The sequence below is a fragment of the Triturus cristatus genome, chromosome 12 (genome assembly GCF_964204655.1).
Source record: "Triturus cristatus chromosome 12, aTriCri1.1, whole genome shotgun sequence".
Classification (NCBI taxonomy): domain Eukaryota; kingdom Metazoa; phylum Chordata; class Amphibia; order Caudata; family Salamandridae; genus Triturus; species Triturus cristatus.
This window is the reverse complement of record NC_140595.1, coordinates 547783074-547805003: the sequence shown is the minus strand read 5'-3', so window position 1 is coordinate 547805003 and position 21930 is coordinate 547783074. Positions and strand designations below refer to the sequence as shown.

Here is a 21930-nt window from a genome sequence, read left to right as displayed (position 1 = left end):
TCTTGGGTGTGGTCCAGTGTTAATGTAAAATCTCCCCTCCTCCCCTAGATGATACATTTCACTTTTAGGTACTGGAATACATCATATATAATCAAATGTTCCTGGGAGAATCTGCGTTGGGGCCATATTGTTTTACTAACCTAATCAGAGTCTTCAGTGGTGTGCCTTTGACAATAATATATCAACTCGCTTGATGAAAGTCACACCCCTCAAGTAGGAGTTGACGAAGCAAAGTATCTCTAGGTGCACAAACTGTTGACAGACTTTGTAGGTGGTATGCCTATTGACGTAACCGTCTCATTGTTACTGAAGGCTACTAGGGCATGTATGTCTAGGCAGTTAGAACTTCATTGACCTTTCTCTCCTCACAACACAACTAATACATTGAGCAGACATTGCACTTTAAGCTGATCATTTAACAATCTGGATTCCTGCCTGCATGCAGGAGGCAAAGCAGACCTCATTATTACTCATTGCCCTGATGCTGTTTTCATTACTGAAAGATGGTTCTCCCCCACCTCTGTACCCATTCTCAACAATCTTCTCCCCCTTGACCTTGAGCTCCATTCCAGCCACTTCCACTGTTTGCAGCCCAGACCTGCACCGACTGTGCGGTGTACTGCACATACAAGCCCAGTATCCGATTCTCCTCTAAGATCTTTAACATCAAGACAACAATCTCAACTGGGTAATTCAATAACTCATTATTACCCAGCAACATCAACATCTTAGGTTACACAACAACTAAATATAATATGGAATCTTTACTCAATCTATGAGGAACTGCTGACATCAAACAGCTTGTCACTTTACCAACTCACATAAAGGGCAACACCCTGATCTTCATCTACACAGCTAGCACCAACCCCCTACTGCATTATGCCACAGGTTTTTGACTGGACAGCCACCCTTTTTATCTTCAGCATTGTCTACAGAGGAACACCAAATGATTCTAACCAAAAGTACCAGTCATTGAAGTACTTCCCCATTAACTCACTCCATGATAAATTAATTTTCTGGCCAATGCCTCTAACCCTGTTGTGGAAATTAACTACCTACTCTTTCCAGACCACAGCTGACACCTATGCTTCAGACAAAAATCATCATAGACTAATAGTAAGTTATCCACACAGTGGTACACATAAGAACTCTAACATAGTAAATAAATATTTAGAAGGCAGCAGAAGCAGGGGCATTGATCATAACTCCTGGCATCCCACAGATAGCTTTTGAAAGAAACTGTGGTGTCCACTACACCACAGGTGTCACAGATGTATTCAACAGAAGTAGAACACCCTTCAAAACAATCAAGCATTGCAGGTAACCAATCTTTAAAGCTACACTTTAGATATTTGAAGGAAAAAAGTATTAACATCTTGAAAGAAAAGGTTGAATTAATTATACAACATCACAAAGCAAAGCATCCTCAGCCATCAATTTAACAGGTACAACTCATGGAAGATAAGATCTGGAGTAACTGTTAGAATAAGGGATCATAGTGCTGTATACGTGGCCTTCTGTGTTTATATCTACAAATGTCAGCCGAAACACTGTAACTGACATGTTAAATAAAACGATTTTCTTTTAAAAACAGTACCACCTCATGATGGACTGAAGTAGACTCACTAATACCCTCTCTCTACTGAGAACTATTTGTGTCTCCTCAATTCTCAAAACGTGGTTCATATAGTAAACTTAAAAAGCGCATGGAGCTACCACATTAGACTATATGACTAGCATTTGTCTTGAACATCATGTATTCTGATATAATCTCTCCCGGTCAATTGTCAAGGTTTTCAGAAAAAGGAATACTGTTTGAGCCTCCAGTGCAGCCATGCAGTACAGTAAAGATTTATTTTCAATTGTTTATGCCCCTTTTTGGTCCAATTGAAAAAAAATGCTTTAGGAACTCTTTTTAATGCTTTACAATTACTCCTTGAGATCACAGGCCTTCTGATAAATTGCCAACATTATTGCTAGAAATGTCACAGTGCTTCTTCAAGTATCATTTATGCACTTGTAACTTTTGTACTTCATTTCATGAGAGAATAGTTGGTTTTATTTCCTCTGATTATGCAATGGAAATCATATTTTGGAAAGGAAACCACATTTTCTGAGGAAACCTTTTCAGTATATATTGTATGGAAGTAAATGTACAATCCATGAAGTTGATCAAAGAAGGGGTGTTCCCCTAAGTTCACAGCCCTTCTAGAGCATATAGTACCTCCACATATTTCATAGAGTAGATGAAGAAAAGCAAGGTTTGAACTAAAACTCTAAACAGTATAGAATAATAAAACCAATGTGATCCAGATTCTCAATCTTCATCATTTGTTTTTATGATTCTGTTGATGGTTTTATTGGTAACCTCATACTTGCACATAGAGAATGTCCCAATATGTGCTAATGGAAACACTTAAATGTATACCTCTCTGTTTGCTTGGGGATAGGGGTCGTGAGGGAAGGGCACCAATGTGTATGGAGATAGAGAGACTTCTCATTCTTAGACCCTAATAAATAAAACGTTCTGGCCTTGCTTACTCACTTAAGAAATCCTGGCAACAGCTCATAGTATTCCCTATTAAGTCTTATAAATCATTTAAATTGATTGGCTTCCCGTTCATAGTTGCACCCTTCTCTTTGTTTTGACAATGTGAAAAAGTAAATTAAACATTTCTTTTAAGCATCCCTCTGATCGTGTTCCTTTATGCCAGCAAGAGGCATTTTGTTTTTAACTTTGTACCAGCAGTGTTAAAAAAATGTACACCTCAAAAAGCCTGGTGAACAAGCAAGGGATGTTGGAGGAAGGTTGAGTAAACCAGTTAGATAAACCTGGATGCTGAGAGACATTGCTCAATTTGCGAAAAGTAACTTTCACAAATCAAGTCTGGCCTTTATTCTTTCCTCTTTGAGGATCATGTAGCTAATACAGATTACCCAACCCCAATGCTACTGCTACAAAGCTCGAGGGGTCCAAGAATGACCTCTTGAGCAGGTACGTGCCCAGCTCCTCAGTCATGAGGGTAGTGCACTAATCTGCATTCAAGTGATGACTCCAAGCAAAAGGTGAATTGTCAGAGAGTGGTTGGTAACGAGGGGGGATTAATCAGCATATATCTAAGGTCCAGGCATGCAGTGGCCTCACTGTACATGTAGAACCATACTCGAAATATCTTGCATTTACACATGCGATTCAGCACACTTGCACCCCAGAACTGGAGAAGAGATCATCAGTTCCAGTGTGTCTGACTAGAAGACTGTTACTCAATGCTGCAGCTACATCATCATGGTCTTGTGCATGAAAATGCTGATCATCCTGAACACAGCACATTAAAGCAGTATCTTAAAGAGTTAATCACTAAATTAAAGTGAAATTCCATCCCTGACATCAGAAAAGAGCAGTGCTTTTTGTTCTCTAACAGCACTCTGATGAGATTAGGTCATGTCAAGAGGAAGTGTTTCCTAGTAAAGTTTCTGTGAACCATTTGTGTTGAAATTACAGGCAACCATACTCCACTCTACATGGATAGCCCACACAAAAGAAGGATCTTGCAGCTTTTGTCCACTGCTTAAGTGACGCCACTTAGCAAAGAAAATTGTTAATTGGTCACATAACAAGAGGTGTCATGACCAGCAACATATAATGCCATCTGTTGATGGGAATTAAGTGCAATTAGCCCAATAAAACAAAACAAATGTATGAAATGCACCTGTGCCAACAAGAAGCAACGATAAAAGTCCGGAAACAAGAGACACTGCTTCACAGTCCCTTGCAGCAATCAATACTGTCTCACTGTCTCCTATTATACCTTAATGGGATGAGACTGAATGAGGAAACTTCATACAAGTGAAGAGGAGTCTCCTTCGCTGTTGTGTTTCCAGTCTGAAAACATTTTTCTTGGGTCTTCTTGGGGATGTGAATGTCTCAGAAACTAGAAATATGCTGCCAAATTCACAAACCCCATTAATACAACGTGCATGTCTGGCAGCAATAAAGTTGTCTTTGACTAGAACAATGAACTCATCACTGCAGGCAGAACATGTGGTGAAGATTAAAGAACATGTGATTAACCAATTCTAAGAAAATATGATGATTACTCAGGCCCTAACACGTTTTAATCTGCAATTTCGAATTGTAAATCAACATTCTCTTGTCAACTTAGATTCTTCAACAACACCACAGAGACAGGACGCAAATAAAAAAATAACTCGTTTGATATGCACAGTTACCAATACATCTTGTGGTCAGCGTCTGATATTTATGAGTGGGTTTTCTTTGAACTATTTTCATGAGCACTAAATACCCAGTTAACCAAAAACATATTACTAAGGATAAAGACAACAAAGAGTGGTAATAGAGGCCCATTTTCCAAAAATAGCATTTATGGGTAATGGGGGATCCATGATCATTGAACAAGCCAAATATAAAAAGGGCCATTACATTTTTGTATTAGAAAAGAGCTTTAACAGTGCCTATGCTTTTCCTAAATAAACAGTTTTGGGTTTTAATCACAAACTTTTAATTACACTTTTGTAAAAGCTACATAACGTCAACTGCCGCTTTAAAAGTGTATGGAATGGCCCTTATTTGCTATTTATTGTATATAAATATTAGCTTTCAGTTGTACATTGCAAAATGTATTAGTACGGTGGTTGCATTTCTTCCAACAGACTAAGACATCCAAATATTTGATTTGTATTAATCTTTATAAAGCACAAGCGATACCGCTGCCATACTGACCCATAATTGAGAATACTTTCAGACCATCTGAGTGTGTATGAGCATACAAATACAAGTCTAAACTGAAATATCCTTTTGCCTGGAAAGCTGCATTAACAACTACACTTTATTTCCTCTTGTCTAGCTCTCACAACTGTTGGTGGGAACTCAGAAGGTAGTCCCTGCGTGTTTCCCTTTACCTTTCTGGGTAACAAATACGAGGAGTGCACAAGTTCTGGACGTAGTGATGGGAAGATGTGGTGTGCCTCTACAAGCAACTATGATGATGACCGCAAATGGGGATTTTGTCCTGATCAAGGTAAATTCTTATATAGAATGTGGCTTTTTAGTTAATAAATCACCAGTGCTTGAGTAAGTCAGAGCCTGGAAGCATTTCTTACTATGTAGAAATATCTGCATAGAGCACTAAAATACATTACCAATATGAACAATTTAAAAACCAGCATGCAAAGGGACCATCAAGTGTCTCGCTACCCAGATGTCTGTTGTTTGGCGTAGGCTTGTATGGCTCTAAGGAACTGTTCAACAAGTCGATGTTACTCATACATCCACTTACCTGTGAATATTTCCTTCAATTTATGCCACAAACCATGAAGTACAAAACGGCAATCTGTTGCATCAGAGAGAGATTTCTAAACTTGATAATGTTATCAAATTACAACATTCAGAGCATGATTGACAACATCAGCATCACACTAATGACAATATGAAGTTCCTGCTAGAATTAGACAGCATTTTTCATATTCATTTGAATGATTTTGTTGTATTGGTTGCTTTAAAAAACATTACCTGTTACAAAGTGACAAACACGTTTGTCATAAAATAGTGCCCACTAGAACGCCAGCTATCTTACACACATACTTCAAGCAGGATTCTGTCATGATAGAGTGATCTGAACAGAAAAATACCTTTTCAGAAAACCACTAGTGAGAAGTTGTTTGAAAGAAAACTAATTTTAGTTTGCCACAATGGAAAATCAGCTTGTTCAAAAATGTGTTTAATTTTAATTACATAGAAAAGCAATATTTCAATAAAAGGGATCAGTGATGGTGAAAAGTGGCCGAGCAAGAATCAGTAAAATTTATAAAGTTAATGTTATGGTTTAGAGTTGTCAGGATTAGTGTAAGGGTTATGTTTAGTGTTACAATTATGGTAGTGTTAAGATTCAGTTAAACATATATTTAGAGTCAAGGTTAGCATTAGAGTAAGTGCTATCATTAGTCTTAGGGTTATGTTAAAAAGTCTCCATTAGGGTCAGTCAGTTTTAAGGTTATATAAATATTGAAAAATTGTATTTTCACTATAAAGGTTTTTTTTTCATAGCAGTTTCTAGCTTTTGATGAGTCTTTCTAATGTTAACTAAAAACATGGGTCTTTCTAATGTTAACTACAAACCTTTTGTTCAGGTTTCTATGCACAAGTATTCCTGCAAAGACATTTCACTGGAAAGTTAGTTTTGAACAACATATAATAATATGCATCCCCTTAAAGCACAATACTTCGGTTTTGCAACCACCATTAAGGTTCTTGCCACAAGATTCCAAACAAAACGTAAAAAGGCCAAACACTCTTTCATGACTGTCATTACATGTGTACAATTTATCTCAGTGGCATGGGCACCACATATGACTAATTGTTAGTGAGGGAAGCAAAAACAGGGAGGAATGCACGATGATCCGGTAATTGAAGTGTGTGAAGCTGTTTGACAGCAATAAGCTACATGTATTTCAGTAATATCTAAATGTTATTGAAATTCATTTAAATGTAATAATTGATAAAATGGATCAAATAGATTTATTAAATTGATAATTTTTAGGCAAATTGATTTGAGCTTTACTCTGAATTTTATCAACCACATTTTCTCATTATCCTAATTTAGTCAATTTCAATTAAGATAAAATTAATAGAATCCAATCAAATTCAGTTTGATTTCTGAAATGTAATCAGATATTCATAGCTAAGAAAATTCAAACATGCATTCTGAAATGAATATTATAACTGCAGGTTTGTGTCACAGGTTCTTACACCATACATTACCATGCCGTGCAAACCAAACACAAAGAACCAGTGAAAGAGAATATTTGTTGTGATAATCATATCTGCACTTGTAATGTGCCAAAGAAACAAAGTCTGATTAATCTATTTGCTTGATTTCAACTTTTTCTAAAGTGTGCTGTCCTTGTACCCCCAAGGAATTGACAGCCATACTAGAAAGTTCAATTTGAATGCCTCATTATGCCCATTTCCATCTCATTCAATACTATATTGTCCAAAAGGCCTATCTTATCCCCGCCAAAACAAATAGTTATTTCTACATAACAGATGCTGCCAGCCCTAGATGTCACATGATAAATGCTGACCTCATCCACATGCTATGGGCCTGGCCACTCCTTATCACTTACTGGCGAGGAGACTCAACCCAATTGTCCAACTGTACAGGTCGCACAGTGTCACATATGTGGGAGGTATGCATCTTGGGCCTCTTTCAGAAGTAAGCAGCACAAGGTCACCTTCACCTTTCCACAACTGGGACTGCTGGTAGCCAAGCGTCTAATCTTGAGACATTGGAGTCATCTGAGACACGCCCCTGGTGGCCTGGAGACAATTGCTACTGGTGTGGGCCAAAGCTGAGAGCACTGCATTACACAAAAATGACACCCTGGGGCTTCACAAAATCCCCATAACAGATAACTGGGGCACTATACTATACGATCTCCAAAAGGAGACACATTCAGAGTCAGACTGCCCAACTATTCCAACACAAGTAACAGAAGAAGCTGTACAAACCCGGCATGCCAAACAAAAGAGGTGCTAGTTATTTAAAAACACAAAGAGTGTTTTCCTCCCATAGTAATCAAGGCTTTAGGAATCAATTACTTAGAACATTGTGTATTGTCTATACCTTTAATTTGATTAGGAGGGGCAGGTGGGCCAGGGAAACCTCAGTTGGGCCAAGTTCTTCCTGTAATTTTTCGTTGTCCCTTCCACCTCCCCTCACCGCTTCTCTCTATAACTGTGTTGAACAAGGAATTGTATTCTGTTAGTATAGCAAGTTGATGATCGTATAACAAGACATACATGAACAATTAATAAAAGCCTTGGACTATGGATGCATATTTACATTTCAGTACAAGTTTAACTGAAATGTATGGCTTTTTCTGTATTACTGTAATACTTCTGAAATGCTGCATTTCTAAAAGCGTGATAAATATGCGATTGACTATGTAACTTGAATTGAAATGTCAGCTCCCTCACCCTGTGTTTGATCAAATAATGATAATAAAGACAGATTTAAACAAAAAAATGATTAGTCACAGGGCAGACATATACAAGATTCATTGCTTACAGATTGGATTTTTTCAGTCAATATGAAGTAGAATATCTAAGATTTCTTGACAAGTGAGAAAGACATACTTATATAGATGTGACCCAAAAAAGGACTAGGTAATCACTTATCTCCATGTTTTTCAAGCTAAGATCTTAGACATAAATGTGCTTACATTATCCCATAAACAGTCGGGGTAGGGCAATTAGATAACTAATAAAAATCATTTACCTCCGGGATATTATACTTGTGCGAATGTGCTGTACCATTGACCCAGAACTTAGGTGGCTTTTCTAGGTTCCTGTACTGACTCTGGATCATGGCAAATTGGTGCTCTCTCAGTGGGGAAGGTTTCACTGTTTAGTGACCAAATCAATAGGCACTTACAATTTGACAAGGTGCTCCAGCATTAGCACATTTCCAGTCCAAAAAGAGAGGGGGAGCACACTGCCTCACATCCCAACACTCAGTTCACCTCAATGCATCATGGTAAATGCAGTGCACAATAACACTTGCTTTCTTTTTTCACCCATGTTGGTGCAGCAAGTTCTGTGTATCTCTAGAAATGTGTTTCAGGATAGTTTCCTTCTTCTGTAGAGAGTAACAGGTACTGACTACCTTGTGCTGATACACCTGTACCCAGTGATGGTACAGAGACCTGAGAAGACTGAGGCTGCATTTGCAGCACCCCTAAAATGATTTGGTGCTTTCTAGTGATAAAGGAATGAATCCAGTAACACGTGTCTAGAGTTACACAGTGCAGGCTGCACCAACAAGGGTGAGAAATTAAAGACTACTACAGAAGTGAGTGTTATTGTGCAAAGAGGCCTTATAGACCCGGAGAAGCTAACTCTGTTGTCAAGGATTCATTCTGCGATGCTGTCAAGACATGAGTGACGAGCCTCCAAGGAACTGATGAGTCAACTACTTGGCGCTTTCCATCCGGAGTGGAGAATGTTCTGGTAGAGGTAATGAAAGGGAGTCATTTCGAAGGTGCCCTCAATGCAACGGCAAATACTCGTACACCCATCAACTCCTGGTCTGTAATTTGTGTATCTCCCCAGAACACACCTACTTGCCCACTGTATGGAGACCACTGCAGAGCAGAAAGTATCGGACGGAGAAGACCTCATCGGTGCTGATCATGAGGAAGAGAACAAGGGAGGCAAGTTGGCAGGTAGCCATCACTATGTCGCATTTGGAGACTCCCACATCGACACCGGAGGCAGCGATGACTTAGGGCAGCTATCTATCTCCTTCCGTAAGGGTCCCAAAGTTGAGCTGGAGACAACCACTGGGCCAAAGACAAAGACCATGCCACAGGTTGTGAGTACTGTTGCTCCTGCAGCGCAAACACACAAAGCATGGACGCAAGACTTGTGGAAGCCATGCCTAGAGTGGATCAACACAAGTGGTTCTTGTCGACACTGAGAGAAGGCTTCAAAGATGAGAAAGGATGTCAGGTATCTCAAACCTGATTGGGCACCTAGCCACAAGAGCAAGTCACAGACCTCCGGACACCACGCCTTGCCAATGCCATCAGAGTAGAAGCCCTTGGCGTCTGAGTCTCCAGCTCCTAAGCTGTCTGAATCGAAATAGGTGGCGTTGAAGGAACAGTCACCGAAGGGGTGTTCGAAAAACCCTCAGAAGGACAGTTCAGCAGCTCTGAAACACCAGGCTGCTGGGGAAGATGACCCAATCCTCGAAAAGCTACAGCAGGTCCTTGATGGGCAGCAGTGGGCAATTGACCTAAAGACTGTGAAACTCCCTGTCCCTAAAAGAGGAGGCTAGAGTTTGGAGAACATTTGATGATTCCACCACCAAAGTGACCTATGGTCAACAAAGGCACCAGTGCACCACCAAATCCATTATTACAAAGTTCATCAGCACATTCACTTCCATCGCAACCAGCAGGAGTGCAGATCCGGCTTCCCTGAGGGATGATTTGGAAGGGCCTTTAGGTTACCCACAGTGCCCTGATAATCCTTGGGAAGATTATGATGTCGACCCACTGGACGACCCAGATTTAGAGGCGATCCCTATTAAGCAGTCCCATCCATCTTTTTGGATCCAGAACGGAAAGGCCTGTTTGGTATCTATCTATGATAACGTCTATGCTAAAACTGTCAATGGAGATTTTTGAAGACCCCTGTCAAAAGCACAGTGTGTAGTTCTACGGTAGAGAGGAGGCATAAATCATCACCCTCAGACCCGCTACACATTAGGGGACACCCGTCCCCAGATTCCATAGTGGCGGCTACTGCACGGCACAGGAGATACTCCTCCTCATCACAAGGAAAGTAAGAGGATTGAAGCTGTGGGGAAGGGGGTGTTTGTAGACAATGTAAATCATTGGTGTGTTGCCAACTCTCTTGTCAGTGAAGGGAAACCTATATCTATTGTGACCTTTAGATGTGTACTTGATACGACTGACACTTCAGCAAGGAGTATCAACTCTACAATTCTTCTACGCAGGCATGAGTGGCTTTGTATCTCTGGTTTCAAATCAGAAATGCAACAACACCTGCTAAATCTCCCTTTTGATGGAGAACAGCTCTTCGGCCCCCAGGTTGATGAAATATCAGAGAAGATTAAGACGGACAGAGAGACAGCAGAGGCGATGAGTGCAGTACAAACAGCCACCCCAAGCCAGTCTTTTTGGAAGCATCCACCTCAGACCAGGGACAGACCTACAAAAGGCAACAGCAGGCTTACCACCAGCAAGGTTTTGGCAGAATCTCATACAGAATCAATGGATCCAGAGGGAAAAGTAGAGGTACACCAGCCAAAGGTGCCATCACCACCAAATAAAGACTCCCCTCGTGTCCCTCTCCCCTGACCACCCAACACCTGTCGGTAGAACACTTCTAGAGTTCCAGACACATTGGGCAGACATCACCTCAATGGGTGCTTTCAGTAGTACAGCACGATTATTGTCTCAAGCTCCTATCAGCCCCACCAAACATTCCTCCATGTAGATACATCTTCAGCCCTCAACATCTACATCTTCTGAAGGAAGATGTTACGGTGCTCCTTGTAAAAGGGGCATCAAGCCAGTCCCATAATATTATCAAAGCAGAGGAGTGTATTCATTAATTCCAAAAGAGGATGGGACTTTAAGGCCTGGACTAGTCTTTAGGCCTCTCAACCGACACATCGTATCAGAACATTTTCATATGTGGACCATTCAGGATGTAATACCGTTTTATAGGATGGCGAGTTCATGACAACCCTCAAACTCAAAGATGCATACTTCATATCCTCATCCATTCCTCTCACCACAAACACCTGAAGATTGTGGTAAGCAGTCAACAGCTCCAAAGGTATTCACAAAATATCTAGCAAGAAGTAGTGGAGACTCACTTAAGGAAACAGGGTAATCAAGTCTTCCCCATCTGGACGACTGGCTGATAAAGAGTGCAGACAGGGCCAAATGTGTACCAGATACACTAGCCACCTTCTCTCTGCTCCACAGATTAGTCCTGATAAAAACAGACAATGTGACAGGGATTTATGAGACACTCATTCTCTTCAGCTATCTTAGATAGCACAGAGCATATGAAAATGGCCAATACTCCTTCACATTCAACTCCTGGCAGAATATCTCCAGTAGAGTAGACAATGTCTTTGCGGATGTCTTAGGCAGAACACAGAAACAAGTCCACTTGTAGGAACTCCACCCACAAGTTCTTCAGCTGTAGTTACAAATTTGGGGAACACCAAACATAGATCTCTTTGCAACAGCAGAAAATTCAAAATGCCATTACTTCTCCTCAAGGTATCATCATCCACAGTAACTAGGCAATGCACTAAGACTTAATTGGTCAGGGAAATTTGTCTACGCTTTTCAGCCTCTCCTACTGCTTCCATTTGTGGTGAGGAAGCTCAGGCGAAACCCTCTCAGTCTAATCCTAATTCCCCCCACATGGGCTCGACAATCATGGTACACAACTCTACTTGGTTGTTTATAGTCCCCCACAAGAAGCTTCCCAACAAGCAGGACCTTCTCAGGCAAAATCATGGGCCAATAAGACAACCATATCCCAAAAAGCTCAATCTAGCTGTATGGCTCCTGACAGCCTAGAGTTTAATTACTTAAACCTGCCCTCAGAATGTATGGACGTCCTTAAAGAGGTATGGCATCCTAGCACTAGAATCTGCAAGGCAGTTAAGTAGAAAAGATTTGTTTGGTATTTTACTCCACAACACATTGATCCTATCAACCCTACAGTATGTCATTTTTTTATGATACCTACTACATCTTCAAAGGTCATGTCTAGCCTACATATCTGTATGTATTCACATTGCAGCCATTGCTGCATACCTACAGAACAGGGAACAACATTCACTGTTTAGAATCCCAGTTTTCAAAACGTCTATGGAAGGTTCGAAAAGGGCTCCACCTGCTCCAGTATGCAATCTCAGTGTGGTACTAACCAGGCTTATGGGTCCCCCGTGTTGAGGCCTTACACTCCTGTTCACTTTAATACCTTTAATGGAAGATTGCTTTTCTAGTGGAAAGTGCCTCATTGAGCAGAGTTAGTGAAATACAAGGGCTCACTTTACAAGAGCCGTTCTTTCAAATATATCAGGACAGAGTGGTCTTAAGACCCAATCCAAAGCTTTACCTAAAGTTCTGTAATCCTTTCATCTCAATCAGACCATTGAGCTGCCAGTTTTCTTTCCGAATGCAGTGTCGGTAGTGGAAAGAACACTTCACACTTTAGATGTTAAGAGAGTGTTACTATACTTCATACACAGAACTAAATCTTTTAGTAAAGTACAATTGTTTGTTGCTTTTTACAAGCCAAGGCACAGTCACGCGTTATTTAAAGAGTGTTACTATACTTCATACACAGAACTAAATCTTTTAGTAAAATACAATTGTTTGTTGCTTTTTCCAAGCCTAGGCACAGTCACGAAAGTAGCACAAAGAAAGAACTGTGGCACAGCAAATGGCATGTATGTGTGTGTACTGTATGCTACAACTAGAAAAAAAAAGTAAAGTTTTCTGAATGGTTAGCTGATTACAGGAATGGGGTTGTAAACTTTAATATGAGGTGTGTACTTTAAGGAATGAGTAACCACTTTTAAAGCAATAATATATTAACATTCATGTTCTTCTTCAGGCTACAGTCTTTTCCTGGTTGCAGCCCATGAGTTTGGCCATGCATTGGGCTTGGAGCATTCAGATGATCCTGGAGCCCTAATGGCACCAATTTATACATACACCAAAAACTTCAGGTTGTCACAGGATGACATATCAGGAATCCAGGAGCTTTATGGTAAATTGAGTTTCTATTACATTTATTGGAAGTCAGTCTATCCCATGTTTCAAAATGTAGAGGATATCATTCTCAGCCCTATACAGCTTGGGATATGTGAGCACATTACTGTGATTATTTTACAACTAAATATGTGCATAGAGTTTAAAATTGACCATTAAATATGGTTTTATACTTCCTATGCATTGCAGCACATCTGCTTTTCAGTCATTTTCAATTAAACACAATCAACATTATAATGTTTTGGTATACGCGATTTGTATTGAAGCAGAGGGCTGTGGGGTATCCTTCCCATGTATCTCCTTTGTGAGACTTTGCCAAAAGGCTGCCTAATGTTGCAAAACATCCTGTAGGAGCCAATGGGTCAACCAAGCAGACTGAGGTCCTCATTACAAATGTCCTGATTATTTATATGGTAACTCTGGCCACCAAAGACAGAAATACTCACCAGGTCAGAAGTTGTACACTGAGGGTTTAATAAAAAAATGGGGTGAATCAGAGTTGATGCATGTGATTCCAGAAGGGAGTCCCCTTTCTTGCCAGGATTTTCACATAGAGATTTCAGCATCTGGAGTCCCCAGGGGAAGATGTGCAGACCGGCAACTCACATTACAGGGGCAACTGGAGATTGCAAGTAACTTGCCATGTGAACCTGATTGTTCTCTATACAAACTGATCATACATTTAATTGATTTGTTGGCTTATCCCTATGAATAATGTAACAATCTCTAATGCTGATTTTCCTTAGCAATTGAATAACAGCAATACAAGAAAAGTGTGACATTCTTGTCTACTGTTGGGCAGTTTAGCCAGTTATTCTTATAGTTTAATTTATTGTTATAATAGTTTTGCTATCAAATATTTCTTTGCCATATTTTTAGAGTTAGTTTATTTTTTACACTTGTAAAACTGTTGGAAGATGTTCAGTCATATGATGAGAAACCCAATTATTACCTCAGTGACTTCATTGAACTCATTAGTGAGCATTAGTGACCAGTATGCAGGCGCTCAACGCCCATAGGGCTCAAAGGGCTTCAGCCCCACCCCCTTTCATGTGCGTCAGATATGAATGACACTGTGGCTTCCCTCGGGTGGAGCTACATGACCCAGAGCTGATGCCACGGCTGGTGGATGACTTGAGGTGAAGCGCATGGGTGGTAAGCCTTCAGCCTGCCTCTGTGTGCTGGGTCCTAAGTGGAATGGCATGGTGTGCAAAAAAACGATGGATTTAGGCCCAGCTCTCTGTACTGGGGGTGAATGTTTGACATTGTTTCAGCATTCCATCCATCAATTGTTATTTTTGCATTTGTTGCCGTAAGTGGGATGGGTATGCCCAGACGTGGGTCCCGTGTTCAACATGCCATTGGAGTCAAGCTAGCCTGGTTGATGTGGGGTGATACCCTGAAACCGGTCCCACAGTGCTTGTTTGCGGTCCAGAGGGGACCTGGCTTGGCAGGTCAGGCAGTACTGTTCCCAAGGGGAGCAGGGTCATTACTGATTTGCTAAACTGTAATGGCATGGTGTGCAAAATAATGATGGATTTAGGCCCAGAAATCTGTACTGGGGTTGAATGTTAGTCATTGTTTCTGCATTCCGTCCATCAATTGTTCTTTTTGCATCTGTGGGCTGGACACATAAAGTTGGCCTTGAGATGGGGGGTTGGACAGTGGCGGGTGGCATGTTATGGGCGTCGGAGCACGGCATCATTCCTCTCGGCTTTTCACACCCAGTATACCATAATGGACCTGAGAGTTTGTTTTCTTTTGATATTGCTTTATTCTATTTGATACATGTCTTGGCATGAGGGGTCTGCTTGGACAGAGGGGTGGGGGGAGGAGTTGGTGTTGTGTCACTGCAGTTATGCCTACGTGTCTGAATGTTCCACACACCTCTATTTTGCCCTTACACACTGCTAGGGGGATGGTAGGGCCCTGCTGCATGGAGGTGCCACTAATGGGGTGCAAGCCTTCAAACATTGCCTGATTCTGCATGCTTCATATGGTGGTACCTGAGCATGTTACGATCCCGCAATATACTTTCCTGACTTGGAAAGTTCAGGACATAGCTACTCCCACTAAACGGTAGACGAGTTCATACCTACCTTAAACGACGCTGCACACAGTTTGCCTTCTTGCAGGAGACACACTTGATGCACTTGACGCAGACGGAACTGAGCAAACTCTATTTGAAGTGCAAAGGTCAGAAGTACGGCACCACAGACGCAGCCTATGTCAAGGGGTCCTCATATGGATTACTCCGGGAGTTTCTTCGAGCACAAATCAGTCAGGGTGGATGCGGAGGGTAGACACATGGTGGTGGAGGGGCAGCTGGACGGCAGACCTTTGGTGCTGCTGGCTATCTATGTGCCTAAGGCTGGACACTCCGCCTTCTTTGGCCGGTTGACCCTGGCTCTTTCTCGTGATCCACACACTCCTATCATTTGGGGCGGGGACTTTAAATGTGTGCCGAATATTGACTGGGACCAATCTACCCCTCCATTTGAGGGAGCTGCTTGCTGCAGGGTCGCGCAACACTTCTTTGACTGGGTGGTCAGTTAGAGGGTGGACCATAGAGAGCTCGATGTTTGCCTGAGGAAGTATGACTACAAACACTACCTCGCTCACTTGCACGGAGAAGGTGACCAGGCCGGTGTGGTTGCTATGTGCTGATCAAAAACGAGTGCTCTTTGGGGTAAATAGGTTAGTTGGGGGGGGGGGAGTTCAACACCCAAGGGGGCATTAATGATGCCTTTGTAGCATTTTACCACTCCCTTTATACGCGCATTGTCCATCCTGCTGTTGACTGCTTGGATGGTTATCTGCAGAATCTTTGACCCCCCCCCCCCCGGGTGAGCCTGTCACAATTAGCAGACTTGGATGCACACAGTAAAACCGGGGGCCGGATGGCCACCTCATAGAATATTATGCTGCGTTTAGTGCACTCCTGGCCCCGAAACTCCTGGTAATGTATGCTGAGGCGTGGGAGCAGGGGTTCTTGACAGACTCACTTTGCGAAGGCCTCATAGTGGTACTCCCCAAGCCAGGCCCAGAACCGCTCGTATGGGCCATTGTCTCTGCTGAATCTTGAATACAAGATTCTGTGAAAGGTGTTGGCGAATAGACTACTCCCCGTGATTGATGCCTTAGAGTACACGCAGATGAGAACTGGTTCATCCCGGGTCGTAATACATCCGTCAGTGTTCGGAGACTCCTCCATTTGATGAGGGCTGACTTGGACGCAACAATGCTGGTGGCGGTTTCCCTGGACATCAATATGGCTTTCGATACCCGGGGGTGAAATTATTTATTCCCAATGAAGAAGGAGATGCAATTTAGTCCAGGATACTTGGGTTGGATTGGTGCTTTATATGAATGACTGGTGGCAGGTGGCAAGACTAGTCGGCTTTACTTCGAACAAGTTCAATATTCAGCAGGGCACAAAGCAAGGCTGTCCCCTGTCCCTGTTATTCTTTGCCTTCGCCATGGAACCGTTGGCCTGCAAACTGCGGTCATTGCAGTAGGGGATTACAGCACATGGCATGCAGCATGTTGTTTCTTTATTTGCTGATGAAGCGCTGCTCTATCTGCGCGATGTTGAGACCTTGCTACCAGGGCTGATGGAGCTATTGGAGGACTTTGGAGATGTATCAGTTCTCCAGGTGAACTGGGCGAAGCTGTGGTTGTTCCCCTTGTGTCGGGTTTTGGAGGCCAATAGGGGTGGACTGCCAAAGACTCAGCTATTCTGGTAATTTGATACTTTTAAATACTTAGGCATTCAGACTTATTACTTGGATGCCGGTCTCGCGTATGGGAATATATATAAAGTGCTGGGCTCGATCCGCAGATGCATCCTTTTATGGACATCATTGCTGCTTTCTCCACTGGGCCAGATGGCAGAGTACAAATTGCTTGTTTTGCCATGTCTCTTGTACTTCTTTGTGGCTCTTCCACTCCTACTACCTGTGCGCTTCTTTTCTGATTTGAATAAACTCTTCTTGAAATTGATATGGGGCATGGGTTGATTCCTGTAGGCTCTTACTAGACTTTTTAAGCCTCTGAATGAGAGTGGCTTGGGAGCACCTAATTATGAGCTATATGATGTGGCGGCTCAGTTACTGTAGCCTATGAGGTGGATAGAGGCTCACCCTTGCTCGGAGAGGGCAGAAGGGCATCGGATTTTGGATGGGACTCCTATATTTACCTGGTTGTCTACTCCTGGGCTGCAACTCCCATATGAATTGTGCCAAATGGGGATTGCAGGTACTGTTGATTGAGGTATGTGCAAGTGAGAGAGGCCTACACCCCATATTCTCCGCTGAGCCCAGTTTAGCACATGGCGGCTCTACATGGGGTCGGTATCCACCATGATTTCGTGTGATGGTGGGAGGCGGGTATAGTGTTTGTGGGAGACTTTTTTTTTATTTTTTATTTGTTTTTTTGTCCAACCAGCAGCATATCAGTACAAAAGTAATATGAATCATCCATACATGTTATTAGTAGACAGTCACGTGCTATCTTTCCACAGTATGGAACATTTAACAATGTTCATGGCACAACAATACATAGTGAGTTAATGACCGCTACATCAATGTTAAGTTCTGTTGTTGTATCCTGATCTGTTATTGTTCATGATGCCAGAGTTACCCCTATTTAGCAACATTGTTCTTCTTGGTATGGTCCGAGTGTTGTGGATCCCAGGTCTGCCATTATGATATGCCTGTCTCTTCCTGCGTTGATTGCAGGTATTGTATTAGTGGTTCCCAGAAGTCTCTGGGGCGTGAAGCCTGTGGTATTCCTTCTGCATATGCCTCTAGTGTTTCTCTGCAGTAGGTCATGTCTGTGATCCAGTCTTTAAGTCTTGGAGTCCTTTTGCTTCCCCCAACGCATGGCTATATGCCGTTTAGCGAGTAATAACGCGACTGCAAGAAACTTCCTGCATCTAGCTAATTTGATTTTGCGTACCCCCAGAATGCATACTAACAGTGTGTTTGGTATCTGCTCTGATAACATGGCCGTTAGCGTATTTGTGACGTCTTGCCAGTACCTGTGAAGTTGCGGGCATGCCCATGACATATGCAGGAAGTCTGCTCCTGGTGCGTTGCATCTGTGACATTGATTGTTTTCTCTAAGTCCAAATTTGTGTAACTTGGCTGGAGTGTAGTATATTTGGTGTAAGAACTTAAAGTGGATAATACGCAAGTTACAGTTTGACGTAAGTAGCTGAAGATGTGTGCAGCTATATTGCCAGTCGTGTTCGTCTATTGGTTCGCCAAATGCTTCTTCCCACCTGCGAACTGCAATGTTAGGTTCTCTGACCTGTTCTTCTTGTGATGCATTGCACAGTCGTATCACTAGTTTCTGTTGTGTAGGTGCTGTTAAAGGTATTTATAAGGCATTCAGCTGTATGGGTTCATCTGGAAACGATGTGTATAGTACCCTAAGTGCCATACGCAACCGCAAATATGCAAATTGCTTTAATGGCGTCTGATGTGCACAGAGTGATGTGTCCTCTAGTGAAATGAATTGGTTATGTGAAAACATGTTTCCCATAGTAGACAGCCCCATCTCTACTAGCAGTGTTGATATCTTCTTTTCCTGAGTCTCTGTGAGTTTGGGGTGTCGAGCCATTGGAAGCGCCTTGGCATAAATCAGGAGTTTGTTTGCTCTGTATGACAGTGTGTGCCATGCCCTAGAGGTGCAGTATACCGTTTGTATTACTTCTCGTGGCGCAAATTTCTTCGGGTCAGTTATAAAAGTCTCAAGCTGCATGGGGTGCACACTGTCCCGTTCTACGGCTAAGTGTGCGATATGTGGATGGGGTTTCGTCCAATAGTAAGCATGCTGTGCTTGCGCACAGTAAAAGTATAACTGAAGGTCTGGTGCACCGAATCCTCCTTGGTGGTATTGTTGTGTTAAGATTTTCCAGCTAGTTCTAGCATGTTTACCTGCCCATGTTAAGCATTGTAAGGCAGACCTTGTGAACAGCGCCTGTATTAGCCATATCGGTATATTCCAAAAAAGTTATAGGAACCTAGGTAGCACAATCATTTTCTACAGGGCTATTCTGTCAGCTAAGGAGAGGGGCATTTTTATCCACTATGTACCTGTTCCTCAAATTTTGTCAGTGCTCTTCCATAGTTTTCTGTAATTACCGTTTCTGGGTTGCGGTGTATCCATATCGCGAGATATTTTACCGGGTCTGTCCGCCAGTTCAGGGGGTATTCTAAATTTGGTTGTGGAGTTGCAGCCGTGAGGGGTATAACTACGGATTTGTCCCAGTTTATCCGGAGACCCGTGTAAAGTTCAAATTGAATATATTCTCTGATGAGTGGATTTAAGTTGGTGTCGGGGTGGGTTGCATATAGGACCATGTCATCTGCATATAGAGATATGCCTATGGGCCGAAGAATGCATTGTAAGGCTGACATGTAGTGTTTTTGGCGAACTTTGCAAGCTAAAGGTTCCAAAGTTAACGCAAACAGCATTGGTGACAGTGGGCAGCCCTGTCTCGTACCCCTTGTTATGTCGATTGGGTCGGACGTGTTCCCATTTATTCTAACCCTCGCCCTAGGTTCGGTGTACAATAGCGATATCCATTTAAAAAAAGGTTCTGGGAACCCCATCCGGCGCAGCACTGTAAACATGAAAACCCATTCCACTGAATCAAAGGCCTTCGCCACATTCAAAAGGGATGAGGCGGCTGGTGTGTCTGGGTCAAAATGATGATATAGCGCAAATATAGTGCATATGTTGTGCGTAGTGGACCGTGTCGGCATGATGCCTGCTTGGTCTGGCAGGACTAGGTTACATAGTAACGGTTGTATTCGTGATGCTATAATTTTGGCTAATATTTTAGCGTCTATATTGATTAGGGACAACGGCCTGTAGGAGTCGCATTTTGTGACATCCCTATCCAGTTTAGGTAGCGCTATCAATAGCGCTTCCCGTAAGGATTCTGGGAGTGTGCCATCTTCGTAGGCTTCTCCGTACATTTCTGCTAAATGAGTCACAAAATGCCTTATACAACTCTCCCAGGAGTCCATCCAGGCCCGGAGCCTTATTGTTTGGGAGGGAGTTGATCGCCTCCTTGATTTAATCTTTCGTGATATGATGGCAAAAATATTCACGGTGTGTGTCAGATAACCACGTCAGTGCTATGTCATCTAAGTATTCGTTTATTTCAGACGTGGGTACCGTCGACTGAGTGGTGTATAAGTTAGCATACTATTGGGTAAAACAGTCTAATATGCTTTGAGTGTCATAGATTAATTGATGTTCATTGTGGAGCTGGGTTATGTATGTGGTTGTATGTGCAGGTTTTATTTTGTATGATAGTGCCCAGCCAGGTCTGCAACCTTCTCCGTAACACCTGGCTGTGTATTTGTGGGAAATGTATTTTATTTCGTCATCTGCAAATTCATGATATTCATCTGTCTTTTGTCTGATGTCAGCTAATATAGAGTTATCCTGAGCTGTGGTGTATTCGGCCTCCAGTCTACTGAAATCTGTTTAGTTGTTGTTGGATATCTTGTAATATACCTGCATGTTTGCTAATACAATGTCCCCTGATAGTGACCTTAAAGGCCTCCCACAATGTCTTAACTACTGACCGAGCCGTAATTGTGATAAAAGTAATCCACTATCTCCTGTTGTACTCTACTGCGAAATACCTGGTCATCAAGGGCATTTTGTTGTAACCTCCATGTGGAATTGTCTTGGAGTGTGCGTGAGGATAGTCAGGGAGAGGCGTACCGGAGCGTGGTCCGACAGCGTTTTGGGTAAGTGTTCTACCTCAGTAGTCCACGTACAAGGGTCTTGTCAGGATGTCAGCAGACCAAAAAAGAATATATACAGCCCACTAACCTCTGCGCAGCAGCCAGCAGGGACGATGTCGTGAAGAATAGGATTCCTTCGCCCCCGAAGACCTTCACCCCAAAGTGTAATGATTTTACAGCTCTGAGGGAACGTGCCCGGGGGACAAGGAACAGCACCTTGGTCTTTAGGGTCTCAGGGCAGGGGGTCTGGTCGGGGAGGCACTGCAACTGCCTGAAAGAACAAGAGGAGACTCACCATTAGTGCAAGGGGAAGGTACCCTTTCTTCTCTATTTCCCTCTTGAAAGTCACGTACCTGAAAAGGAGTACCCTCCGGGCACCTGTTTACCAGACACTGTCGAGAGGCTCCTGTATGTGTCGTCTCTGTTTCGTCACAGGGACCGACAAATAGTTCGCCCCAACTTCCCCAATGTTTAGGAAGCCGGCTGAGGTGCTTAACTCGGGAGATAAACAATAGGGCAGAGCAGTGTACCTCTGCGGGGAAGTGCCCGGAACTCGGGGATGATATTCGGGTCTGGGGAGGTCTGCGGAAGACTCGGGATACCCAAATGTACTCACGTCTCCACAGGAACAGTAGGGAATTCCGGAAAATGAAGGAAAACGGAGGCTCCGGGATAAGACGGGAGCCCTCCGCTCTTTTGAAGTCCTCACGGAAGAACGGGCTTTCGGGAACAGAACAAGACTGGAAAATCGGAGGTCCCAGTTGGAATCCCTCCGCTCTTTTGAAGTCCTCTCGGGATTTCGGGA

At 42.7% G+C, this 21930-nt stretch overlaps 1 protein-coding gene across 1 annotated transcript in view; it reads left to right on the top strand.

Annotated features, from left to right (window-relative positions):
- Positions 1 to 21930, top strand: part of MMP2 (matrix metallopeptidase 2) — a 181736-nt gene that overhangs the window by 98425 nt on the left and 61381 nt on the right. Inside the window, exons 7-8 of the mRNA XM_085636921.1 lie at positions 4866 to 5039; positions 13196 to 13351. Coding sequence (XP_085493047.1) covers positions 4866 to 5039; positions 13196 to 13351 — 330 coding nt within the window. The remainder of the gene's footprint in view (positions 1 to 4865; positions 5040 to 13195; positions 13352 to 21930) is intronic.